Source organism: Parus major, chromosome 5 (assembly GCF_001522545.3).
Source record: "Parus major isolate Abel chromosome 5, Parus_major1.1, whole genome shotgun sequence".
In the NCBI taxonomy this organism is placed as follows: domain Eukaryota; kingdom Metazoa; phylum Chordata; class Aves; order Passeriformes; family Paridae; genus Parus; species Parus major.
In genome coordinates this window covers 45,709,273-45,737,200 of record NC_031774.1, presented here as the reverse complement: position 1 = coordinate 45,737,200, position 27,928 = coordinate 45,709,273, and the positions used below count along the sequence as shown (strand labels likewise).

Here is a 27,928-nt window from a genome sequence, read left to right as displayed (position 1 = left end):
GTGAGTTAGCAGGAGGTCAGCTTTTTCATCTGCTACACCCTTCCTGAATGACCTCGGGCAAGCCCTTCAGTCTCTTTATGCCCCAGTCTGTCTGGCTGCGCAGACGAGAGAGGAAGGCACTGCCCCCCTCACAGCCCTTGCTCTTTCACAGTGAGAGAAGATACTTCTTGTGCAGAGATCCCCTTCTGCCTGTGTTTGGATGTAATGGTCTGATCATGAGCTCTAGAAACAACTGACTGTAACTGATACTAATAACAGCACTAACACTCTGTGTACTTTTCAATACGCCTGCATGAGGCAACATCTGTGTGTGTTTAGATTAGCTGGAAGCAGCTGGATTTGGCCTCTGCACCGGCTGCTGTGATCACAGTGCAGTTCTCTGCTGGTCAGTGTGTGTGCCGGTGGGGATGGCTGGGAACACCACTCTGTGTACTTTGCATTCTCTATATTCAGTGCCTGCTTTTGGCACTCTCATCTCTCTCACTTATGAGTGAGTGGGTGAGGAAGGAGAGAGCTGGGCGGGGCTGACTCCTTCACAGATGAACCATAAGGAGCACAGGAGCTGAAACACAATCTCCTCCTCCTTTCCTGCACCGTTTCACGGACAGCCTTGCTCACAGCTGGGAGGAGGACAGCCTCACCAGCAGTCTGAGAAGGAGTGAGGAGAAGGGAAGTTTTGTACTCTTCACATTGAAGGCAAAACTTCTTTGCATAAACTCTGCTAACAGGTGAGTTTGATTTTTATCTATTCATTCTTGGAAGCAAGTTAGTTTTCCATCACCAAGCAGGTCTCACCCCTGGAGAGGTGGTAAGTCACTTTTCTAGCTGAGTTGTTAAAGCAAAACTGCGAGGTGCTCCAAGGACTCAACCAAAGCAATGTGTCCAAAAAATTCACAACTTCAAAATTAATTTCCTTGGCAAAGTTCCTGCTGGCAGGAACTTTGAATAAAGGTTTTCTCAAAAACACTTTCTTGAGTTCCAATTAGACACAAGGAGAGCTGAATGTTCAAGTTGTACTGATGAAAGGAAATTGTTAAGATAAACTGAGAAACTGTTGTTTGCAGCAAGGAATCAGAGCAGTTGCCTGTAGATAAGTTCCTGGAGTCATTTTCAGAGAACTTACTAGTACTGTGTGAGTTGAATAGATAGCAGATATTTTGAAGGACTAGTAAATGACTTAAATACTTTATTTCCCCTGAGAACACAAGCTAAAGCAACACCTAACCTGAAACTGCTATACCACATACCTTTGATGTGTGGGTGCTCTGTGTACACCTATATAGTTTTGTCTTTGTATCTCAAGCGTATGTCATTACTATACTTTCCAAACACTAAGCCGCTTTTCTTGCTGCTGTTCAGAATCTGGCTTGGCAAACTTGAAATGTGAGGATTTGTTTAGAGAAATGAAATCTATTAGGTGAGAAATTAATCTTTTTTTTCAATAGAATAAAAACCTTTTGTTCATTATTGTAACTTGTCCTTGTTGAGAACACTTTTCCTGTTCTTGTCAGTCTTTGGAAAGAAACAACAAAAACAATTCACTGAGTGATGCTTTCTTCTTTTGTGTGTTGCATGGGGAGGGAAGCTGAGAAATAGAGAATTCAGAAAAATGTAACAGCTTGTCCTGTCCTCTTCTGTTCAAAACAAGTGCAGATATTTATTAATAAAAATATAAGGAAACTTAACAGTAAAGTAAGTAAAAATGGCTGCACATAGGAGTGACACATAAGATGTGACAGTGTCACTGTGAGCATTATGGGACTTTCTGAGCAGTCTGTTAGTCAGCACCCACTGTGACTTTTTCCACATTAGCACCCTGTATTCACTCTGGTCCCAGAAGAGCATAGTGTCTAACCACTTCTTCTTTCAAGTTTTCTTTAATCAAGAAGCCAGTAAAAGGTAGTCAGTCCTGTGAATTTAACACACACTCTTTCATTTCTTCTTTGAGGAAACAAAATTTTCTACTGTCCTTGTCCCTATCCTTCCTGCCTCCCCATTTTACTGCTGCTATGTTGTTCCCCCATATCAGGCTGTTCCTGCATATGCACTTGTAAAGACTTTCTGTTGGATGAATAAAGAGGCCTAAGAGTGCTGTTTCCAGCTTATTTTACACTCGGTGCTATACAGCTGATACAATTAAGATGATAACATGGAAAATACACCCCCAAAGTTTTAGAGGCCTTTACAGGGTCTAGGAAGAATACTGTAAGAAAATGCTGAGTTTAATGGATCAGACAAGTTGTTCTGTGACTGCAGAGGTAAAAAGGTCTGTATCACAGCATTGTGATTTGAATAGCACAGTTTTAAATGAAGAAAGATTTGGTGGTTCCAATACCTCATTAAAAATCTTGTGTCACTTGAGACCTTAAGTGAGAGGCATTTATTTCACTTTGTGGTTAGTGGAAAAAAATTTACCCCTTTGTTCTGGATCTGAGGACTGTAAGCAATCTTACAGCATCAGGAAAAGAGGGAAGTGGGATATGGGGAAAGGGGAGAGAGGGGAGAAAAGTGAGTCTCTGCAAAGCTAGGTACACACAGGTGTCATTGTACTGGATGTCATTGATGAGGGTGAGCCTGAGGCTGCTTGTGAAGTCAGACAGACAGGAAGCTCAGCTGTGGCTGAGCAGAGTTGAACAGGGCCAGGTGTTCAAAGATGGGAGCATTAATGTAAATTTTCCTCACCTAACCAGCCTTCTGGATGGTGTCACTCAGATTAACCAGCTGATGCTCTAAATGCAAGTTTTCTTGGCATTGCAGTGAACAGTGCATGGAGAAGAAAATTTCTTGCCTTCCAGTTTTTCTAGTCCTGACCTGAGAGTGCCCTGGGGCTTCACTTCTGAGGGCTGCATTGTGTCAGTGTGGTGGTAAATAAAGAAAGTCATGTCCACTCATAAGAATATTTTCACAACTTAGTAATTATTTTTAAGGGAAGAACTGTGGAAAGAGAAGTCCAGACGTGGCAGCCTTGTGAGACTCATTACCTTATAATTAGCTGATCATCTTCTCTAATGCTTGTTGTTTTTCCTATAAAGCTTATTCTGAGTGGCTTTTATTGCTTGTTATGCATTAATCTGCCAGCTGAAGCATTTTTAGTACTGCTGACCCTGACAGCTGGTGGCAATTGTTTATGAAAAGACACAGAACAGCTTGAATGTTTAGAAGAAACTGACCAATAATTTTAACTAAAGGTATTAGTAAGCAACAGCAGCTAAGAAAAACATTGCAGTTTGCTCTCTAAGGGGTACATCCACTGTAGTACTTTTTCACCATAGAAACACCATTCTGAACTCTGTTAATAGCGTAGGAAAATAAAAGCTTTTTAGGCATTTTTAATCTGGAAGCTGTAGCTAATTTGTCTGAAAAAGAGTAGATAATAGGTTAAGAACCTTGTTAGAGGGAGAGTAAGAAACAGGCTCTCCTGAAAGTATATACTCTGTTCTTCTCCACGGAGCCCTCTTGCCAGAAATTGTTTCTGTGGTAACAAACTTCTTTCCAGCTGGGTTGTCTTGGAGTTCGATCTGGGATTGCTTAGGCTCAGATCTTTCACTATGCCAGAATCAAATAGGAATGCAAAACTGATCTGACCTCCATGTAACAGAGAGGACACTGCTGCTGGTACTGTTGCTACACGGGACCTGTCCTGACATTCTCCACTCAGAAATTGCTACAGACAACTATTGCTGCTAGGATGAACCTGGACTTTTGTTTCTGAATATCGTTGCTTTTTTCAGCAAGGTTTCAAGCTTCATTCTGTTAAGTTGTGTCCTATGGGCCAGCAGTAAAAGACACAAAGCTTTGAAGGGAGGTTGAGTTGCCAACAGAGGAAAGGGAGATAAATAACGAATGAATTACAAAAGCAAATGTAATTGAACTATCAAAGTTCAGTTGCTTTAATGACACCTGAATAAAATACTAAAATTTCAGTAGAGAAGAATAAAAATGTTTCAGAGATCTCTTGGGTTGGCTTTCTTGTAACTCAATATTTTAGTAACCATTAGAATGTTACCATTTTATATCTAGAAACATTTAATCTTCCGTCTGCCAAGGAAGGAGAGTTTTTACTCTGTGATGGATAATGATTTAGTGTTTACTCATATCTAATTAGAGGGTGTATTTGGTTTATGTTCCATATTTAAGAACTGTTCAGATATAGCTTTTAAAACAACAATTGTCTTTTAAGCTTATAAGAGGCTTAAACTAAAATCTCTAAGTCTGTCATGTCAGAACATTATTATTTGAAATTTGAATTTATGTCCAAATTTCAGAGCTAGTTTTACACCTCCACCCCAAAGTAGGACCTGGATTTCTGAACAGCTCTCAATTTGGAATCTCACATCTTCTGTGCCAGTTTTTCCATCTCAAGAACTCATCAGAACTCCCCTGTAGCAAGTGTTTGATTCTCTCCCTTTTCTCTAGTCAGAAGCATGTTTGGAAGTGTGAATGGTTTACAGCAAGGTTGTTGCTTTTGCTGTGAATTTCTTCAATACCATTAAAGAAGGGGAATTTTGCATTTCTGTAAGGTCATGCCTCTCCAACTATTTTTTTCAGTTTTCATGTTGAACTTCTTTTATCCAGAAATGGAAAATCAGGAAATGGAAATATAAGCAAACCTGCAGATACAGAGGCCAACACTTTAAATAAAGTGATTAATCCACTGGGAACTAGGTTGTTGGAGTCCTGTACTGTCAAGTGAAAAAAAAGAACTGACATTTTCAATAGTCATTTAGGGAGCAAGAACAGCATAGAGGAAAACCTTCTGCAAGGCACACTGCTTCTCGTGAGAACACTGAGAAATAACAATGGAAGAACATGTCTTCCATGTGAATATTGACTCAGTTTTACAGGAAACTTGGTTAATCTCCAAAAGGGAAACTGAAAAAAAAGGATGACATTTAATTAAAGATAGAAATAAAGAATAGTTTAATAGAGCTAAGTTTCTACCAATTAGATGGGGACTATTTGAAGATGTGCACAAATACATATGCATAATGCACCCCATACACCACTCCTCCAATTCTGTATCCAAGAAAGAAATACAGAACAAGAGCCAAAAAAGACTCAATTGAACCTAAAAGGAAATGAGCATAGCTAAACAGAAGTGTGTGGAAGGGCGGATGGTGTGCTAGACTAGAAAGAATTGGATCTAGAACAGAAACATTTCTGAGGTGCACAATGGTGATCCGTGTAAGCCGGAAACAAACACAGTACAAAGGCACAAAAGATTTTAGTTTTTTGAATGGCAACAGTGCACACAGTGTTAGGTGCTTCAGTTGAACAGACTCCTATCCCATGGAGAATTTATTCTCTCTGATTAAGATAAATCCAAACAGATAAAAAATCAAAGTAAAAAAAAATGAGGAATGGAAGGGAAAACTCTTCAAATATTATAAGCAGTTTTTCACTTTACCATGTCTTAAAACTTATGCAATACAAAATGAATCATATACTGAATCACATATGCAGAAAATGGCATTTTAAAAAGAGATTACATTATTGAATGTATTATTATTTGCTGATGCATGAAATAATGAAAATGCTAACATTCTCCTTAAACAGGAGATCTGCTCAATCTTTTTAGACAAGCCAGAGATTCAAACACATTTCAGTTAGACCTAGCAAGCAAAATTTTTCTGTCAGACAGCCTTTGCTAGTTGTCAAGTGTTACTAGTCAAACATTGGCTATGGGTGTCCCAGGCTTGTCAGCAGCATTGTGGAATAAGTCCTTTCCATTGAACTATCAGTAAACAAGAAGAAAAAATTGTGTAGATGCGTGTTTGGTTGCTTTCCAAATGACTTTTAGTTAATGAGATAGTTCTGTTTAGAGGGTGTGATGTGCTGATCCTTGGGTTCAAAGTGGCATTACAAAAGATGTAAGCAGAAAGATAATTTGGTCCCTGGTTCATTCTCTAACTTGTCATTTTTTAAACAAGTTTTCCCTTGAGTGAAACTGGGGAAGCTTGACAGAAGGGACTGCCTTGCATGTTGGTGGCATTCCATACCCTTTCTGCGTGAGCATGTGGGTACAGAGAGCAAGTTGTTCTCAATAGACTCCTTGGCTCCAGAGCCATGAACATCTGGCTGAAGGTAGAGGCTCACAGAGATTGCTTAGCTCAGCCTTGGTGTGCACTGATCAGGACAGGGTGCACTGCCCAGGACGAGGTGCACTGCCCAGGACAGGGTTCTGGCAGTGTGCTACTGCCCACAGTATGTAAATGGATGATAGCTCATGCTCAGGCAGCAGAGAAATCTGTGTGTGACTCCCATGGCTCCCTCTGGGTAGCCACTCTGCGAAGCAGGGGCTGTGTGTCAGTCCTGGGGTTACAGGAACATTCGCAATCTGAGAAAGGCAAAAGTCATTGAAATGCAATACAGAAATGAGTTAAACTTGAAGTCACTGACTTCAATGCAAGATATCTGGCATTGCCTGATATCACTGTGCGGTTGTCAAAGGGGTCTGCAGCATCAAAAGAGGCAATAATACAGAGTTTAGGAAAATGAATCAGAAGGATGATTTTCCCCAAGGCTGTAGATAGTAAAATGAATCAGAATTAATTTAACTCAGAAGGGTGAAGTTCCTGTTTCTCAATCCTAGGCTACAACACAGTTGTTCCAGTTAGTAATATTGTATGTTGATCATGGCTTATGTTGCTTCTAATAAGCAAGACCTGTGTAATCTTGGCATTTCTTGTATTGCCATGTTCAGTGAGAATCAGTGTACAAGTTTGGAATTATAAGCAGTTCTGTTGTCTATGATTATTACTTGCCTGCTGCTTCTTCAATAGAGACAGGATAGCTTTTTTTGCTTTTGTGTCAAGGAGGATTGTGGGGGAGAAGGACATTGACTTGGTTGAGGTTTTAGTTCAGGGGAAAGGAAGATTTGGAGATTTTTCTCTGAGTAACAGTTTTAAGATGTCTGCAGGAAGTGGTGTGATGTGTGTTTCTCCACCCGCCGTTCTGCACTCCAGCAAGTCATACACAAACATGTGCCCTGTGGGTAGGAACTGGTCACAGTAGCGCAGCAATGAAATACTTGGAGGGTCATGTTGTCTACTTGGTTGATCTTTAACAGCAGGAAGCGAGGGCCAAACAAGGGTCATTTTTTAAAGCTTTGAGGCAGCTATAGCATGATTAATTTCAGCTGTGATTCAGCTCCCTGATACTACTTGGACTTCTTGCCTGAAATTACACATTGCATGAACTTCTTATTACCATAAATAGGGATTTTCCAAAGTATTTTTTTTCAGCATTTTCTTGTACTGTTGCTCAAACCTCACATGAGGTAAAAAGGCCCTAATCTTAGATAAAGAATAAGGAGTAGTGTGAGATGGAATGAGTAATCTGAGGTAACAGGCAGATGTATTTGCCAAGCTGCTGTCCATGATATCTGGGAAGCTGTGGCAGTTAGAAGTCCGAGATGACAGGAAAAATGGAAACATTGTACCCATCTTTTAAAATGATAGAAAGACAGACCCTGGGTCCTACCCAGCTGTTAGCATCACCTCTGTGCCTGGGGAAGATCATGGAACAGATCCTCCTAGGCACTCTGCTGAGGCACATCAAGGACAGGAGTTGATTTGGCACAGCCAGCAGAGCTTTACCAAGGGCAAGTCCTGCCTCTTCAGCCTATGGCCTTCTGTGATGGAGTGACTGCATCAGTGGGTAAGGAAAGGGTCACAGATGTCATTTATCTGAGCTCCTGTAGAGCCTTTGACATGGTCCTCCTCAACATCCTTCTCTCTAAATTGGAAAGAGATGGATTTGGTGGGAAGACTCTTAGGCAAATAAGAAAATGGTGGAAAAGCTGTATGCAGAGGGTCATGGTAAATGGCACAGAGTCCAAATGGACCTCAGTGACAAGTGGTGTCCCTCAGGGATCTGTACTGGGACCAGTGATATTCACCATTTTCATTAATGACACAGATGAAGGAATTGAGTGCAGCCTCAGTGGATTTGTAGATGACACCAAAGAGAGGAGGGACACACCTAAAGGATGGGATGCCATCCAGAGGGACCTGGGCAAGCTCAAGAAGTGCATGGGAATCTCATGAGGTAACAAGATCAAGTGGAAGGTGCTGCACCTGGGTTGGGGCAATCCCTGGTTTCAACACAGGCTGAGGGATGAATAAATTAGAGCTCAGTTGGGGAGGACCTGAGGGTGCTGGTGGATAAGAGGTTGGACATGCTTGGACCCCAGAGAGCCAAACATGTCCTGGGCTGCATCCAAAGCAGCGTGGGCAGCAGGGGAGGGAAGGGATTCTGCCCCTCCACTTCCCTCTGGTGTGACCCACCTGCTGTGCTGCATCCAGCTCGGGGGTCCTCAGCACAGGAAGGACATTGACCTACTGGAGTGAGTCCAGGGGACGTCTCCACAGTGATCAGAGGGATGGGGCACCTCTCCTGTGAGCAAAGGCTGAGAGAATTGGGAATTTCCAGCCCAGAAAAGAGGGGTCTCCAGGGTGACCCAATTGCTGCCTTGCAGTACCTTGAGGGAACCTAAAAGAAAGATGGTGAGAGATTTTTTACAAGGGTAAAAAATCTTTACATGTGGTTATAGGACATGGAGGAATGGCTTCAAACTAAAATATTTAGATTAGATGTTAGAAGGAAATTCTTTACTGTAAGGGTATTGAGGCACTGGCACAGATTGCCCAGATAAGCTGTGGATGCCCCATCCCTAAAAGTGTTCAAGGCCAAGCTGGATGAGGCTTTGAGCATCCTGGTCTGGTGGAAGGTGTTCCTGCCCATGGTTGGAACAAGATCATTTTTAAGGTTCCTTCCACCCCAAATCATTCTATGATGCTATGGTATAGGACTAACTGTGCTAATTATCCCACCTGCCTCCCTTGCTCTTCATCTCAAGTTGTCTTTATATTTGCAGACATAACAAAGAAGTCCAAAGTCATAAAAACCTGAAATGGAAAGGTATAGAAACAGACCATGGAGTTCCCAGAATATCAAAAGATGAAACAAATTGAACGATTTACTCAACACTGTAAAAAAATGCATGTCCCTGTTAGGAAAAATTGGGCATTGATGACTAATTAGTCTTTTGTTTATGTGGATTCTGAAAAAAATGTTGCCGACTTCCTTCTTTGACAATAGGTTTATAAGACGAGTCATCTGATAATGACTAAAGTAAAGTTATTTGTAATTTACAGTACAGTTTTACAGTTCCCTTCAACTGAAACAGATATACAGAGTAATAATTATTGTGCTCAGAGGTTCACATTAGAAAAACCCACTTGCAATTTACAAACACTGAATGAATTGTGCATAGATGTAAATTGCTTTAGTTTAGAATCTCAATTTGACTCCTCTTTTTCACAAAATAAAGTGTTATGTCTGTTCTACCCCAATTTGTCATAATTTCTTAAACAGTACCAGCAATAATTTACAAATTGCAGTAATTAAATCTCCTGGAGTGCAGGTAGATTTTTAAAATTTCTGTTAGCCTTTGCTGATCTATTCTCCTCTATGCCCCTATCCTATTGTTAAAAATGATTTTGTTAGATGCTGGTTAAAAATTCTAGTTCTAAAGATTGGAATGAAAAATAACAGGAAATATTTAAACTATCTTTATATAAATAAAAAAATATCTGTATACCATATAAACACGTGTTATATAAATTCTATATTATAAAAATAAATATATATATTTGTGTTTGTACTTCATATGTCTTTCTTTTCCTTATCTTGTATTAATAGAAATATCTCTCATTACCTTTCATGGCTCTTTCTGTCTGATACCCCTCTAGAATCAGAATGGTCTGGTTTGGAAGGGGCCTTTAAAGACCATCTAGTCCAACTCTCCTGCAATGAGCAGGGCCATCTTCAACTAGACCAGGTTGCTCAGAGCCCCATCAAACCTGACCCTGAATGTTTTCAGGGATGGGGCATCTATCACCTCTCTGGGCAACCTGGGCTAGTGTTTTATCATCCTCATCATAAAAATATTCATTCTTGTATGTAGTCTGACTCCACCCTCTTGTAGTTTAAAACAATTGCCCCTTGTCCTGTTGCTAGAAGTCCTATTAAAAAGTGTGTCCTCATGTGTCCTGGGGTGATTGTGATGCTAAATTGTATCCCCATTTGTCTGCCTAGCCAAGAAATAGGTTTTGTAAATTGGTATTGTTCATTTTTGTGCTGTGTAGTGTTTTACCTGTTAAATAAACAGGCTTTTTCCACTTCTCTTGGATAAATCTCTTCCCAAACAGGTTGCGGGGGAAGGGGTCATGTGGGTTTGATTCCTGGAGAGAGGCCCATTGGAGGTTTTCTCCCAGATTTGCCCTAAACCAGGACACCATGTTTCTTGTAAATTCCCTTTAGGTATTGAAAGGCTGCAACAAGGTCTTCTGAGAGCCTTCTCTTCTCCAGGCTGAACTGCTCCAACTTTCTCATCCTTTCCTCATAGGACAGGTGCTCTACCCATCTTGTTGTTTCTGTGAGCTTCCTCCTCTGGTCCTGCTCCAACAGGTCCATCTTTTACATCATAAGTCTTCCGCTTAAACCCAAATATCATTGTGCCATTTCTTCATACTTGGTGGTGCACTCAAATTTCTACTTTCTACTTTTTTTTTTCCCTCAAACTTACTCTAAGGGTATTATCCCTTTCCTGCCCTTTTTATGTGGTTCGACCTGTCCCTAGTCTCTTCTGCTGCTCATCGCTTCCCTGTGTTTTATCTGAGCTTATGCTTCCAGGCTTTGTGAAACAGGATCAAACAATCTGACAAACCTGCAAGTGTTGAAGGAAGCTTAGAATGTGAATTTAAGGGCTGGTGTTTGTGTAGATAACGACCTGAATCGAATCCTAAACTGAAACCACCCTGGGTTTCTGGTTCCGGACAGTTCAGGTCCTGCAGTGGCAGCCGAGTGACTCAGGCCTGTCTGCACTGTATGACACGTGCAAGGACAGATTAAATAGCAAGAGACCATGCAGGCACACGAGCATGCTACACTCCCTATTAATGGAAGTGGGTGCTTTGTGGATGAGACAAGCTGGCTGCACAGTGGTTGCGAATTCCAACAAGGAAGTCCTTTGGTACAGTGCCATTTGTCTCTGCCAAAAAAACATGTAGGCCTAGTTGCAGACAGATTTCATAAAATGAAAATTGTAGCAGTGTTCACTGAAACTGAGAAGAGCCACCTGTGCTCCATGCTGCTACTTGGTCCAAGGTACAGAGGCTGTTGGTGCCAGTGGCTCTGGCTGCTTCCTGTGCCGTTGCCAGCAGGCAGCTCTTAACACTGAGCTGCCCCATGGTTCATAGTGCAGGGCAAGTCATGTGTTTGTCAACAACTGAGGCACAATGGATTTGGGAAAGAAAAGAACTGATGTTGAACTCTCCAGTGAGTAATAAAGTTGGGTTGTTTAAATCATGAAAAGTAAGACTTTCTGAAGCTCTGGGATCCTTGGCTTTATTTTTAATCCAGAAATAAGAGAATTGTTTGGAGCTCATGTAGATGGAGATAGTCTCTAATTTATTGCCAAGACTTAGGCTTAGTTGGGTATCACCTAAAAGATGTGAGCATATAGGAGAGAGAAATTTTGCCTGGAAATGACTGCAGGCTCGTGATACTGAAGGTGTTACATAAACTATGATTAAAAAAAAAGTTACACGGCTGCTATATCCATATTAAAATTGTCTAAAAGAAATGTCTGTGTGTTTCTGCTTTCAGCTTTATGATTGTCTGCACCCCAGATGTTTTTCATAGAGCAACAGTTTAAATTTTTCTCCTCCCTCTATCCAGACATGGCCAAAAAGTAATGGGGGAGCTCTTTGTCTTTTTTGTTCTATACCCTGCATCACCTTTCCTCCATTTTCCACTTTTTCAGACAGCTTGTAGAATATTGTGCCACGTGTTCTTAATAACAGAGTGGGCTCTTCCATAACCATTTGTTTAAACCTTCTGGTGCAGTCTCTTGATACCAGGTTTGTTTTAAAAATCCTACAGTTTCACTCCCTGGCTGGTGCAGAGCTATATTTAGTGTACCTGGTGCTGGGGAAAAGTTAAACTGCCTCTGGATTTCCATTTGGCTGCTGAATCTGTCCCTAGCCAGGCATGAGTGGTCAAAGGGTACAAAGGCAGCCCAGAGCCCACACACTGAGGGAAGGAAACTGAAACAAGGGGAAGAATTTCATGGCTCACTGTTGCCACTGACCAGAGCAGCAGTATAAGACAGCTGTTGCAGAAGAATCTGGATCGTTCTTTTTATCCCCATCTTTGAAACTGGGAAGGGTTTTCTAGCACAAAGCAAAGAGATTTGTTACAACCAGCCTTCTCTTCCTGGCCCTTCGAAGAGCTCACTCCAGCATTTACTCCAGGAGCAGGAAATGTTGCTGAAATCATAAGTGTATATTATAATAGCATAATATTGTATCAATAAGACTTTTGTTGCCTCCTTCACATTCTGCATTCTGGAAAGACTTTTAAACTAAGCGTAAATGATTACTTATTAAAGAGAATCATATTATCTGTACGTAAACATAATTTGATAAAAACATTTAGAATTCTTAGAGGAAAAAATATTTTCAAAAAACACTGCAGCTGTAGAGTACATCTGCTTTTCCTCATACTGTGATCCATAATGACTCACTGGGTAACACTGAATGAAACTCAGTGCTAGACATATAAAGATAATTATGAATTTTCAAAACTGTCAACAGCTTTTGAATTACTATTTGGCCTTATTGACAGGAGCTGGACACTGGCTGGGCACTGTGCTGGTTGAAATGATGATAGCTCTCAGATTTCAGGCATTTTAGAGAATAACTAAAGTGTGCCAATCATCCTGTGCAGACAAACCCTTACATGTAAAAGTCACCAAATCATTATACAAAAAATGCTATGAAACACAAACTCAGGCCTGGAGGTGTGCTGGGGTAAGAAGGTTATCAAACCTGCCTCAGCACTGCCCTTGTCTGCAGGTGGAAGAGATATGTGGTGGTTATGAAGCCTTGGAGAACCCATATGTTTTTACAGGGGAGCTAATGGCCCCTAGCTATCAGTGTTTGGGAAAATTTGTACATGATTTTAGTGTTTAATTTCTGCTGTACATGTCAGCACTGCTAACATTGTCATATTTATGCCAGGGGAGGGTTATGACAATCTCCTGGAGCAAACTTCAAACTGAACCACAGGTACCTGTGACTGGGTCCCTTTAGCAGCATTTCTCCTGCTGAGCTTGATATATGAGTTGTAACTATTGTGACACTCACAGTGGAGAGCATGAGACTCTTAAACCCCAAAGGAGCTGCTTGAGATTGAGAGATGGAGGAGAACAGAGGGCTAGACTTGAGCAGTTTTTCACACAAGTTGCATTGGACAGTGGAGTTAAAAGTTTTGAGGGAGATGAACTTATCTTGGCCTGCTGTTTCATGACTGAGAATTTCTGAGCTCACAAGGATATTTCCACCAAAACCAGGGCTGATGTTCTCTCTGTTGGAAAGAAAGAGTAAAGGGATGAAAACACCATCCCAATTCTTATTTCTATGTGTTTGCTGTGAATTCTGTGGGGCTATGGTGGTTGAAGCTAAAAAATGAAATTCTTTGAAGGTTTGATCACTTATTTCAGCCAGGCAATTCTTTTCTGGCTTAAAGCAAGTGATTTTGTTTTCAGTTTCTACAGGAGTAAAGCCTATCACTATTAAATAAAAAATCAAAAACAAAGCATATATTAAAAAAATATTTGACAGTAACACCCTCAAATGCTAAAGCTGGCAGTAATTTTACTGTAGTGTGGTTATGTTTTTGTAAGAGATGCCTAGGAAGAAATTTTATGTCCCTAGATGGGACAAAAGACAATGACAAAAATGCAAATTAACATTGCAAACAGGGAAAAGCTTCAAGGCTTCATCTTACCTTTGTCTTTTGAATCCGTAGCATCTGAAGCTGTGAAAAGAGTATACAAATTGTTAACCTTACAAAGGTATACCCAACATCCCTGAATTTTCTGAGGAGACATTGAAAGAAATAGTCCTGCTGTTCTGCACCACCAGGTTAAAAATGCATTCCCTTCACACTAGGCACAGTTTGCCCCGCTGATCTCCAATGCTGAGCATGCTAAATGGGGTATTTCATTGTTGAGTTGAGGGTTTCATCACTGTGAGCTGGATCCAGGCTTGATCTGATAGAACTGAGTGCTAACCCATCATCAGCAGTGTTTTTTGTGTATTAAATAACTATAGTATAGTTCAGTATAGCACAGCAATGGCTTCTATGGGTATGTGTTTGGATTATACCAGATTCTTGGTGAAAACCATTACATTCATATTCAGTGAAGATGAAAAGGAAAGATACAAATGTATAAGTCATAAATGTGTGGGTCTGGGAGTTGATGGCAAATAAGGAATATTTAATAGCATATCCTGTAGAACTGACACCTTGGTGATGCACTGTACCAGTTTCACTATGTCCTTCCAACAGAGGAAGACAGCTTGCTTTCAGGATTGTTTTTACAAGTAACTGTGAGAAAAAATGCTAATAATTCCCCCTTTTTTCATCATCCTGCTGAATTGAACTGCATATTACGTGGTATCTTGTATATAAACAGAAATTTAGGAAATGGAAATTAATAATCAAGAGTTTTGTTCACCCTACAAACTCTAAGGAAGTCTGTGTGGAATGCTGGTTTACCAGAGACATCTTTTCCATCACAGACAAATCTGATTACTGCTTTTCTGACCCATCTGTAAACCAGAGATGATATTTCTTCCATTTTAGATACCTCCAAAGCTAAAACAAAAAATATTTGTAATTTGCTTTGTGATTCTGGATCACATAATTTTCTGGCACTTGTCTGTTACATATGGGGAGTTACGTGAATCTCGATTTACCAGACAGGATTCATCAAAGACTCAGGGCTAGGAAAAGGCAGCTTTCTGAAAAGTGTACTATATATTTAACAATTGTATCCCTTCTAAAGATTTCCTTGTGTTTTAACTTCAGGTTATTAACATCCTGCAGCAAGTCATCACTTCAGCCTAAAGATTTGAGGAAGAACTAAACTCTACATGAAAACTGAATGTAATTAAGTCTTACATTCAGGACCCTGATGAGTGATACACAGCGAGAAGTAGAAGATGGCAAATTTCACAGAGAATGTGACTGAGAAGTGCAATATTAATCATGATATCCACGAGACATTATCCCCTGTGGTGTACATATTTGTGTTTATATTAGGCTTGCCAGCTAACTGCCTGTCACTGTACTATGGGTATTTACAGATCAAAGCTAAAAATGAATTAGGTATCTACCTTTGCAATTTGACTATAGCGGACCTGCTGTACATATTTTCTTTGCCTTTTTGGCTTCAGTATGCTTTACAGCATGACAACTGGACCTATGATGAGCTGCTGTGCAAAGTTTGTGGCATCATCCTGTATGAGAATATCTACATCAGCGTGGGCTTCCTGTGCTGCATCTCCATCGATCGCTACCTGGCTGTAGTGCACCCCTTTCGGTTTCAGCGCTTTCGGACCATGAAGGCTGCTGCCATTGTGAGCATCATTATCTGGGCCAAAGAAATTATGACATGCTGCTTTGTCTTCACACACGGGGAGATCAGTATGGATGCTGAGAGCCACTTGGTGTGCTTTGAGCATTACCCCATCAAGAAATGGGAGCACAATGTCAATTACTACCGCTTCTCTGCTGGCTTCCTTTTCCCCTTCTTTCTGCTGGCCTTTTCCTACTGTGGGATTTTACGAGTTGTCCACAAGAGTCCCGGCACCCAAAAGAAGAAGAAAATCCAAATTAAAAGACTGGTTTCAAGCACTGTTTGCATATTTTTAGTCTGCTTTGGACCATACCACATCCTACTCGTGGTTCGTAGCTTGTTGGAGAACAACTGCTCATTTGCTGAGAGAATATTTAATGTTTACCATATTTCTCTCCTGTTAACTACTTTTAACTGTGTTGCTGACCCAGTATTGTACTGTTTTTCCAGTGAAAGCACTTACCAGAACTTTGTCAAGATGAGAGACTCTTGTCTAACGTGTTTAGGCCATCAGAGTACTGAGACGAAGGAATCCTATCCACTGAACACTACTGAACCTCCCAACAGAACACAGCATGAGCAACAGCCAGGGTTATTACAAATACCTCTTGATGGTGCTGGAATGAAGGGCTGCTTCACAACTAGTGTAGACAGCCTATAGCATTAATCAAAACGACCTTAATCCTACATCTGCAGCTATGGTCATATTTATGTATCTGTCTGAATTATTCATGTATTACAACAGTGTGACCTCCCAAAAGCTTATGAGCAATGCTGCAGAGTGAAGCTGTTTCTGGAGGTGCTTGGACCCTGGCAATAATGAGAAAAGTATGTGATAGATCAGTTCAGTTATAATCACACATCTGTTGCTGTGCTTTCACTTAAAACCTATTTGTCTTGACGACTGCATTGACTGGAATAAGCCAGTACTCGTGGTGTGTAGTTCTGGTGAACTCATATTTAGCTGCCTTCTGTTTGCCCCTGTAGCATCTGGAGCAAGGAATTCTCTACAAACTGTTATCATCTGTTGAAAAGGTATGAGACAGAAAAAATTAAATGTCCCCATATATACTTTTAAAAAGAAAAAGCCCAACAAAACACTTCTGCAACATCTCTGTAACTCTCCAAAATAACAACTTCTTCTGCAAGTTTCAAAGCCTGCAGAGACCATGCCAGAACCAGATTCCTAAAACAATTAGTCCATAGTGCGAGCCATTATGGCAGAACAAGCTCAAAGGGCTCAGCACCTTTATTTGTTATTTGACTGTTGAATCTCAGACTGTTAAACCTCATGGTAAGACTCCAAAAGAATTCTGGAAGTATGAGACTCTGGGCTCCAAGGGGTGTCAGTAACTTGGTTTGTTGACTTGGAAGAGAACAAGAGGTCGCTATTACCTGAGAAACTTTGATCCCATGTGCTTCTCTGAGTCACTGTGTTCAGGAATATTTATTACGTCTAAATTCTATTCCACCTTCCTAAGGTTTTGATTGTGTCCTTTGCAGTTTGTGTATCTTGTGTAGCACAGGCCATGCAGGCAATTAAATAACAATGCATTTGTCAGGGAAACTGTTGAATGAATCCTGTTTAAGCTCTGTTTTTGCCCACAGATAATAGAGTTTAGGGTTTGGTCATTGTTCAGTAAATACGGTATCAGATATGATGTATGAATGATCTGTGTCCTGGTTTAGACAGAAACAAAATATAGGAGTAAGTGGAGAATAATGGCTTTTAAAGACGTGGGAGTTGTGCTCCACAGTATTGTTCCTACCACCACCTCCTCTCTAGGTTTTTTTGGGTTTTTGTTGTGCTAGTGAATCCTGCATGATTCTTCTTTGTGATCTGCTCATCACACCTTCTTGTACCTGTAGCTGCTACACTATGAATATCGCCTTGTCCTTTAAATTCTCTCATTTCAGACCTTCCTCGAAACACCTCTGTCTCTGCAATCTGGAGCTGATAACTTCCAGCAGTATAATCAGTTTTGTTTCTTTGGTTTGCTTTTGAGTCAAAAGATTGTCTAAACACATGGTCTACTCCTGAATATGTCATAGTAACATATTGCTTGCCATCAGATTCCAAAAGGAATATATTCTAACAGTTTTCTGGAAACCACCTGGAGAATGCAATATTAGATATAATTAGTGGATGTGTTTAATAAAGAATGGTTTTATAATTTTTTAAAAAATATTTTTTCACACGATCCTTGAAATAACTATCTTTTAGCTTTGGTCCACAGTTTCTATTTGTGAGACTACAGATCCTCTCCTCCTTCCTCTTGCAAAAAGGATTCATGTCCCCAGTCCCAAGAGGGGATTAAGTTTGCTTATGTTAACATTTGGTTTGTTTAATTATTTTACATTCTTTATACTTTGACCACTCAGCTGGATTAATTACTTTACAGCTGCATTTTTTTCTCCTGACTATTAGCACAGTTTAGCTTTATTTTCTCCTAATCTTTCATCTCATCTGCTGTGTATTCCAAGGGGCTCATAAGGCAGGGACTCCCTCCTGATTCCTGTAGGGCCGAGCTTGTACATTGTTAAGCATCGACTCCTCGGACCCCCACGACCTGTCAAGCTGCAAGACCCATGTGGTTTGTTCTAGGATAAATATTTGTTGTCGTGTTTTTGCGTTGCTTCTTTACAGTTCCCCGTGCTGTTTAAACTAGACAACTGGAATGCAGAGCATGCTGTACTACATGGAATTGTCATCTGAGGGATTAAGGCTCATTTGAGTTGGGTCTTTGATGTGGTCAGCTTTGGTCAGCTGCTGCAGTTTAAAATCAGATGGAAACTTGTGTAACACAGCTCAGCTTTCTGCTACAGTTCTCAGCACTTAACCTGCTAACCCGCAACAGAAAGGAGGGATTTTTTTATTTTTTTCCCGTTTTTTTTCCTTGAGGCCAACATTTTACCAATTCTTTCTGTAGTGTAACTGTTTGGCTTAGGCTGCAGAACTGTAACCAATATAGCAGGAAGGTAACTCCCACTCAGAGCTTTTTCTTCCATCTCAGTCAAAACACATTCACTCAAGAGTCCTGCAAAGGTTGTAGGGGCCTGCTACATGTGCTATTGAAGTAAATGCCGTGCTTGGGAATGCACACTAGAAGATATTTTAAGAGCATGCACTAGAGAAAAAGAGAAATAAATCATTAAATCTTGTATTTCTTTATGAAATCTGTCTGTTAAAACTTTGTTTTGGAAGAAAAAAGAGCAAAAGCTTACTAAATGAAAATTTTTTGGACAAAAATTAGTGCTAGGAAATATACATTGCACCTGTTAGTGTAATATGTCAGTAGCACAGACAATAAAATCAGCTGCTTCTTTTAAGTTGATGCCAATTTCATTCTGTGAGTTCTGTGCAGCAGTGAACATATGCTGTGCTGCAGGGTTACTGGCTTTGGCAAAAAGTTCAAGCATTCATATGAAATATATTACTTAATACTTATCGTTTACTTATCGTTTGAAGAGTTTGAAGACTTCTGAAAGAGATATTTTCCAATTGTAAAACTTCCAAAATACTTTTCTAGATCATCCTTTCAGAAGGTTTTAGATAAAACAGATTTTTAAAAAAATGACTGACCTAGAAAATAAACACTGGGGTTTTTTGTGAACCTGAATGTATAGCAAAAGTCTGGCATTAAGATTTCTTTCTGTCATGTGTTCAGCTGTTGTATGTCTTTAAAGGCTCTGTATTCTCAGGGACTTCAGGAGGTTAATGTTCAAAATATGCTGGTGTCTGTGGTATGAAATTATTTTTCTCCTTCTGAAAAAGTTGTTTGTCTTGCATTGAAGAAGGGAAATAAAAGTCACCTGCCAGGAAGGAGAAGAAATATAAAGTGTTGCTAACTGCTGGAAATCCAGCTGAAGGCAACTTCCATTCCATGACAGGTAAAGCACCAGTGCTCTAGAGGTGGTGTCAAATGTACCCACCCCTCTCTGCTGCAAGGGCTGACAGCCAGCACAGCTCCAGTCCTGACACTCACCTGGAGTTAAGGTAAAATCACAGCTTTAAATGACAAAAGCTGGTTCACAGCCATTTATTGTGTACTGCTTCAGTGTTAGTAATCCTATGGGATAGAATTTAATGTTTACTTCACTTGGTCTTGTCAGGAGCTGAATTTCTACAACAGGAATTAATGTAAAAATTTATTGACATAATTTTATTTCATAGTGAATGCAAAGTTTTATTCATATCTAATCATACTTCAATTTCTAATAATTTTTATCATTAGTTTTGTATTTAATTAATTTCTTTGTAACAAAAGGATTACTCTGAAATGTCTATGACTTTTCTCTATTATCCATAAAGTGGCAAAATATATAAGTGGCAAATTACTAATATGACAGGGGTTAATGGCACAGCTGACCCTTTACACAGAACAGCTGCAATGCTGCCTTTATTTTAATTAGCTCAGTAAAAATTTTCTCCTTATCTCCTCACACTTCCACAAACTATCCCTCCCCATAAGAACACAGTGTTAGAGGGGCTACAGGAGGTGTGCAGTGGAGCTCCCACAACTGTGACACTGCAGGTTTGTTTTGAATCTTACCTCTCTACTGTAGCTGTTCTCCTCACCACAAGTATTTTTAAATTCAAGTTGCTACGGGAGTTACTTCCTGTTGCAGTTATGAGGTTAGTAAAACAACAACGGCAGTGCAATAATATCTCACTGTAATTTCATGCTTTCTTTGTAAAATCCAGATCACCTCTTATTATATAATATCATTTAATATTCATTTTCCATTATAAAATTACAGAAAATAAAGATAGACCAAGTGAATTATATCCTCTTGTTTCACAGAGATGTTGCAAGGGTAACAATGAAAAGCTGTGCGTTGTCAAGACACCAGAGATGAAAATTTTTCTGATCTTTTCTGATCTTTTGCACCTTGTGAGAGCCTCAAGAATAAGGAAATGACGTGGGAGCAACTCTTGATGCAGAAATCTTTCGGGGCAGTCACTGCTGTGCTTCCTGCAGCAGCTTTTCAATCATAAGTGAATGGGTGTTGTAGAAGGGCAGCCCATCCACTTCCATCTCTAGACTGGCAGTTTTGCCACTGCGGACCCCGAGCTGCACAAGTGTTTTCAGAAGCTTTTCTTCCTTGAAAAACAAAGAAACAGAGTATAATTAAAATTCTGAATCAGACAAGAGCAGTCATCAAGATTTTATTTTAGTTCTGGGAGAGACTGACCATATCCTCCATATTTATTTTGCCATCAACTTGCAAGTACTATCTTGTCCCAAAGATATGTTTAGCATCTGGAGCTCAGGGAGTGTCAGATAGTTTATAATCTTGACTGCCATTTAATCACTGAATATTATTTTTCTCCACACTGCTTCAAACAGACTATTAGTGTCAATTCAGAAACATCATTTTTTGCCCAGTTTCAAGTTCCTACATCGCTCAAATGAGAATCAGAGGAACCTCCACCTAAAGTATCTCAAAAATCCATCTGTGGTTTCCCCAGCAAGGCAGCTGGCTGCAGCTGCATTTTTGTAGAAAAAGAACATGAGGGAAAGAGGATGCACCAGGAAAAAAGGGTTACAGAGAGCACCTGGATGGGCTGCACACTCACTTTCCTTTCCTGCAGCTTCTCTGATCTCTCTGTGCCTTTAGCCCTCTCTTCCCTTTTCATTATTGATTTTATGAGAGTTCTGGTTGCTTAGGGATGGAGTGGGGAGAAAACAACCTCGGAAATTGTGCTTCCTTGGCATGCTCTGAACTAGCATAAGCTTTGTTTAGAACTACAGTTATTTTCTTGCTTAACTAATATAAGCAGATAACAAAGCATGTTCCAAGTTGAGCTGTAAAAGTACACAGAGGGAACAAAATCCTTCTTTGTGAGCTACGGGCCAGTTAGCATTGTGGGATGAAAAGTTGGGAGCAAGTGAGCTCTGAAAAAACACAGGGAACAGTGCAATTTCAAGATTTTTTTTTAAGTGGATGCATGTCTGGCATAAACTTCTCTGCTTTTCATTTGTCATGAAATATATGCAGTAAAATTTCCTATTTTTTAGCATTTATTATAGTGAGAATTTATTCCTTGAATTCTGTTTATAAAAATCCGAGAAAACCAAAAACCTGGTCACTTTTTAGCTTCCCCTATGCCAACCCTGTGATAGGTTATATAAGACCTTGAAACACTCACCTATCTATCTTTTCCTCCCTTTCTTTACTAGGAATGCCCTTTCTGGTCTTTGTCTACTGTGTTATTTCTATTTCTATGGAAATTGCTACTGCAACAATCTTACCAGTGTCCTCCAAAGAGTTCTCTAGGTTTTAACACTTCTTGTTTGACATTACCACACAATAACCTCTAGCAATGTCCTTTATCTTTATTTATTATTTCATAATGTTAAAATTTTTTTCATCATTCATTTGTAGGAACACGAATGATGAAAAAAATTATAACGTTAAAATATCTAATTTTCTCTTATCAAATCTTAGAACTTTTTCTAGGAACATTTCTAAACCACAGAGAATACAGTAGCTGTAGATCCCAATTGAGACACAATATAGATGAATTTTACCTAATACAGTACATGGCCAAAATATAACCATTTCTGAATGAAGCAAAGCAAGCCCTGCATGATCAATTCAGTTTAATTTTGTTACCTGCACTCTGAATGCACTTTCTAAAGATCTGTCTTTTATTTCCTGGTAAAACATCCTAATTCTTAGCTGCAACAAAATTAAATGTGGCTCTGGCTTTCTACTAAAGGAAAAATATGCATATTTATATGGTGTCAGCAGTGACACAGCTATTTAAGGAAATTATCTGGATACATTAGTAGCATAAAATTTGCTACTTTATAATTTATAAAATTATAAATACACATCAGTTTAAATTGTATGAATGATCACATACATAAATGCAAATATATACAGCCAATCTTTCTGCATGACAGAGGTTTCTCTTAGCACTGAGTGTATTTAAATGCAAAAGGGCTAAGGAGATCTCTCCTGTCACAAAAGAGACACCTAAATTGGTTACACAAAATATAACCTTTAATATGAATGGTTTCTGCTACATATTTACATATTAGAGCTCTCTGATCTGCTTATATCAGGTAAAAAAGTTTGCTTGCTTAATACTACATAACTGTGCCTGATAAACTGTAGCCTGTCATCAAATGCTCATTTCCATTTGTAATAAACAAATACAATGTGTAGCATACTTCCTCAGCTGTACAGTGCTGCAATTGGACCACAGCTCTCTCTTTAGTAAATAATTATTTTGGGATTGGGGTAACTGGAAAAAAGAATCAAATTAATGGAAAAATATCTCTTTTGTTCTTTATTCAAGGGGGAAAACCTCTTTCTGCATGACAAAGCTAATAAAGCACACTAAAAACATGTCACACCATTATATATTTATAATTCGTATTCTTATAGGTAATAATTTTTCAAAAAAATACTATACAATTAATATGTTGCCATTAAGAATGAGCTCAGTAAAAGAAAAAAACGCTTGCTATATTAACCTGTTTGTGAGATGCAGTGAAATGCAGAGTTGATGGATGTTGTAGGATGTTTAGCATTAGCTACATTTGGATATGTATGAATGAATTAATTTCATTACAGTCACTTTGGTGTAAAAGTACTGTGAACATCTGAAAAATCAAGCCAATACCATACTCAAAGTAAAGTAAAATCTTAAGCAAAGATTGTTTAGATCCAGTTGTTTCTTATTTCTGCAGTTCTCACCATGGAAGAAATGCTTTGCAGCATCTCTTCCTGAGATGTGTGTAAAGGCTCATCCATAGACTCAGAACAATCTTAGTTTGCTGTTCAGTGGGAAGGGAGAGCTCTGCAGTTCTGAGGTTTGGCAGTGCAATCCTGACACTGCTGGAACACCAGTGTGCATGGCAATAATATTGGTGTTTCAGGGGAAGTGTTCACTTAGTAATTATCACCTACAGCATTCATGGAAGTGCCACTTTTTGAGCAAAAATAAAGCACATTATAAGAAAGCTGTCTGGTGCTAAGGGACGCCTTCAAATGTCCTCTTTCCAATTACAATCACAAATATAAACATTGAGATGGATCTTTGTGGTGTTGCTCTTTATCTCACTAGGGTAATTATTATAGCATTAAATGAAGGTGAATTTTGCAGAAAGTAGCCATATAAACATAAATGGTCTGATTTTTTTTAAAACTAATGGAGTATGTGAATACTAATGTATTCAATCTTCTGCACTGTTCACTGTTGTGTGATTTATAATTAAAGATATCATATTTTCTTGTCAGACATTTTGTCATTTTCTCTCCTCCACAAAACTGTTTCCATTAATTTTACCGCAATAGATTTTAGAATTGCACTTTCAGTAGCCCATTATTGGATCATTAATATTCCCATCTGTATAGCTTAGTAAAACAAAAACAAGAAGGTTTTCCTATACGCAGTATAACACTTAATTACAGTATCTCATTACCAGGAATTTTGATCATAGTCATTTTAGGATGCATTAATTTAAAGGTCAAAAACCAGGAGATGCAACTGGAAAAAACACTGAAAACTGAAAAGGAAAAGAATTAATCTGTTTTATAAAAAGACTGCTGAAAAGGGCCATGAAAGTTTTGTTAAGCTATATGGCTACACCAAGTGTTGTGATCAGTTTCAGTTTTATGACCTTTGGATGAAAAACTAAGATAGGAAAAAAAAAATAAAATAGTGAGATCTGCTCTAAAATACTTAAAAGGCTCTTTGTTGGAATTTCATGCAGAATGTCCTGTCATCTCAAGAGAAAAGCTTTGTTTTGGGCAGTAACTATGCTAGATTGATTGCATTTTGCTTAGCATTTTTGGAGGTCACACACTTAATAGGTTTGTAGAGGTACTCTGCTAATAAAGCTGAATTTTGAAGTTTCTAATTTATTGCAAAGTTTTGGACAAATCTTATTTAATCATTAAGTGTGTGTGTATATATAGACAGATTTTTTTTTTAACCACTGCCAAGTTAAAAATAGAGGCACGTGCTTAGTAGGATGAGCACAGATCAGTCATTTCTCACCCCTCTCAGTTATTTTACTTTTTCTCAGTCTGAAACCTTTGCATTCCCAGAATATCACACTGTACAGAGCTGCATTAGTCAAAACACATTTAAAAATATTCATGTACAAGTTTTTTTCCAACTTTAATTTAGAAACATTCAAAACTAATTGTAGAAAGGTTCCAGCAAACAAGAAAAGGTGGAAAGATCAGAAGTAAGGTACAAAGATCAGAAGTATGTAGTGGCTACAGCATAAGAACTGTGACTTTTGATTTTGGAAGCAGTCATCTTAAAGGACACGACAACAGAGGGTTATAAAATCCTGAATGATGCTAAGGAAGCAAACAGGGAGTTTCAATCACTATATCTCAATACAAGGATTTCTTGCTTTGCCCATAAAATTGTAGCACTGTCTTCTACTTGAAGCTACAAGACATGAACACATTCATATTGGAGGATTTTAATTTGCAATCTCGAATCCTTTGTGGAAAACAGTCTAAGGACAGCGTGGCTGCTCCTTCACAAGGAATCCCTAGAAGTCCCCAAAGACCTTGTGAAGGTGAGGAATTGAACCTAACCAGGCAGGATTCAGCAGCTGGTGGTCACTTCCATCTCCCTGTCCCGAGCAAGTCCCAGCTGCAGGAATTACCTTGGTGATGGATGGCAGTGCTGACAGCCAGAGCCTCCTGCTCTCGGTGCGCGGGGGCCCGAGTGCCCTGCGCAGGTAGCGCTCGTGGATCTCGCAGCAGCGCAGCACATACAGAGCGCAGGCCATGGCGTAACCACCCCAGTTAGAGACCCCTGCAAAGAGCAGCACCGTGAGACCAGACTGCACTAATGGGCTGCTCAGTGCCCAGTGTGCCAGAGAAACTGGGTAAGGAACAGAGAAACCCGAACCCAAGCGCAATATGGACCATCCAGTTCACAAGCTGGACCAGCTGAACATCTCACTCTCACTGCAAATTTTATTTCATGCTGGTGTAAAAGAGAATTTTAACTATAACATTCAACTTCTGTTGAACATTAAGAACACACATTTGTCCTTGAGTGATTGTTGAAAGAACTTTTTTTTTTTGTAAAGGAGCAATATGACTAATTTATGCCTGATAGGGGCACACTCTAAAGAGAAGTATATCAATGATACATACTGAAAATTCGTATGTGCACAGACATTTTAATTCCCACACAGATCACTTCTGCAGTTTCCTTATTAATATTTGTTACTGAGTAACCTGGTCTAGGGAAAGGTTTCCTGCCCATGGCAGGGGGACTAGTAACTAAATGATCTTCAAGGTCCATTCCAACCCAAACCATTCCAGTATTCTATGGCTCTACGATTTTATATAATGTGTAATTTTTCAAGAATACTCAGGATTTGCCCAACTATTCCCAATTAAGTGCACTTTGTTCATGGAACATTCTCAATTTTCAGTCAGTTCTTCTGAAGCAACAGGCACTTAACTCTTCAGAAAATGTACAATAGAGATAGAGCAGTTTGCTGAGGATGACTTGGAAAGGGCCAATAAAAATTACTTGGAAAGACAAATGTTTCCTTGTCAGTTCTATTCTCTCCCACCCCACCAAAAATCCCTTACCAGCTACAACAGTAAAATCAGCTTCAACATCACAAGCTATTACATCTCCATTTTTTATGTGCTTCTTTACAGCATCTTTTACTTTGCCCATGCCTAATTCATTTCCTCCATCTCCAACACCTTTATAAAAGAGAAAAAGACAAAATGAGTATGAACACAGCATAAAATTTACAATCCCTTTAGAAAACATCTAGTTTCTTCCCCACAGTTGCTGTGATAGTTCCTAGCTCCATATGAGATGGTTTATCCTCTTTTATCCACAGCATCTAAAAACAGAAGACTGTGAATGAAATAGCTGAAAGCATCATCTATTACATGCCAACCTCTAAACTTGTACATGCAATGTACACTTTACATTGCCTGCAGGCAAAAGAAATCAAAAATATCACATAGTTGTGAACTGCAGACAGAATCAAGACAGTAAACTTTGCTTATGGAAGGCCTTACATGAGGTCTTTATTACGTGTTATCACAAGTACATCAGCACATAGAAAGAAGATAAAAAATTAAAGCCAAATCTTTTTCTCAACCTGAGAAATCAGTTCTACGATAAGGCAAGCATAGAAAACTTTGGCTTGTTACAAGTTTTAATTAAAAAAAAAACAGAATAGAAATAAGAATTATTGCAGAAAGACAAGCAAAAAAAGAAGAAAAGGATTTGGATAGAGGTAGGCCTGACTGCACTGCCCATCTGTTTGATACAGATCACTAACAGGCCACAGTACACAAGGAGCCCAGCCCTGTATAATATTACTGTTTTCATTTTCCATAGCCACATCCCAAAAAAATAGTTAGTCTTTATTATTTTAAATTTTCTTATATACTGGATGTGGGACCTTGATTTTTGTTGCACAAATAGAAATACTGTGTATTTGTCTTAGTGATTTTAGTGGAATCAGTGGGATCTATGCAATTTCAGGAAAAATCTAGGCAACCCGATATTTGGGACATAAAGTCGTCAGATGTCATTTAGATATCTGGAGATGAGGGTAACATAAACTAGCAGTTTACATCAAAGCTGGATAGTAGTCTCTTACCAATAGATAAAAAACATATTAAAATTATTTATTATTTATAATTATTATAACATTATCATTATTATTTAGTTGGAAATTAAAATTTCTCTTTCATCTGTTAGTCTGAATGGCATCTTTTTCAATCTGAAGATTTTACAGAAAAATCCTGGCCCATGTCTGTGAAACAGAACAGTGAAGAGCTCCAAGTCCTGACTGTGATGTATCAGATTTGAATTTGAAATGTGACTGTGCTCTAGTGCATAGCATGTGTCACAGAAGAGAAATTACAATATTTATAATTTACACTTCAAGCCCTGAAAACTGGTAAATTTAACACTTTTAGTAACTGCATAAATATCTCATGTGTTGGTAGCAAATTTCTTCTTTAAATGAAATGGAAAGTTATTTTTCAGTAGCATTTTTTCATTTGATTCCTTAAGTCTATCCAGTCAAGTGGGGCATAACTGAGTGACACATAGCTTACATAAAAAGATTTGCCATGGAACAGCTACTCTTTTTTATCTGCTTTAATAATCTGCTCACATTTCACCATTGGGAGTTAATGGTGCTTTCAAAAATCTCTTTATTGGCAGTGCCTTTCAAACAGGTATTGATATAATCCTGGTGCTTCTATCCTCATATATAAATATGGAAGTTCTACTGCTTTGTAAGAATCACACACAATATTCTGATTTTTCTAATACTCAAAATTTAAATTTTTGCTGTTAATATTCTTTAAAAAGGCAAAGATGAATTCTTGTCCCATGAAGAAAATAAACAGTTTCTCTAACTGAAATATATCCATTGCTCAGGGTATCTTGTATCA

At 39.0% G+C, this 27,928-nt stretch overlaps 2 protein-coding genes across 6 annotated transcripts in view; one reads left to right on the top strand and one right to left on the bottom strand.

The window, feature by feature from the left end:
- The first annotated feature begins 353 nt into the window (after positions 1-353).
- On the top strand, positions 354-18,823 carry GPR68 (G protein-coupled receptor 68). 2 transcript variants are annotated; one of them, XM_015630062.3, is made up of 2 exons: positions 354-728; positions 14,944-18,823. In XM_015630062.3, exon 2 carries the CDS (start codon positions 15,078-15,080, stop codon positions 16,152-16,154), a length of 1,077 nt encoding a protein of 358 aa, XP_015485548.1. In that variant the 5' UTR covers positions 354-728; positions 14,944-15,077; the 3' UTR covers positions 16,155-18,823. The 2 variants fall into 2 exon arrangements, with proteins under 2 accessions (XP_015485548.1, XP_033370888.1); XM_033514997.1 differs by lacking the exon at positions 354-728 and adding an exon at positions 10,846-13,136.
- A 1,328-nt stretch (positions 18,824-20,151) lies between these two features.
- DGLUCY (D-glutamate cyclase) overlaps positions 20,152-27,928 on the bottom strand; it is a 47,684-nt gene continuing 39,907 nt past the window's right edge. For all 4 annotated transcript variants that reach the window (XM_015630060.3, XM_019006912.2, XM_015630058.3 and 1 more), the window contains 3 exons: positions 26,087-26,206; positions 25,141-25,292; positions 20,152-20,598 (listed from right to left, as the gene is read on the bottom strand). In XM_015630060.3, coding sequence (XP_015485546.1) covers positions 20,455-20,598; positions 25,141-25,292; positions 26,087-26,206 — 416 coding nt within the window. In that variant the 3' untranslated portion in view covers positions 20,152-20,454. The remainder of the gene's footprint in view (positions 20,599-25,140; positions 25,293-26,086; positions 26,207-27,928) is intronic.

Excerpts from the sequence above, each read along its gene's own strand:
- GPR68 (XM_015630062.3), top strand. The coding sequence starts at position 15,078 with ATGGCAAATTTCACAGAGAATGTGACTGAGAAGTGCAATATTAATCAT.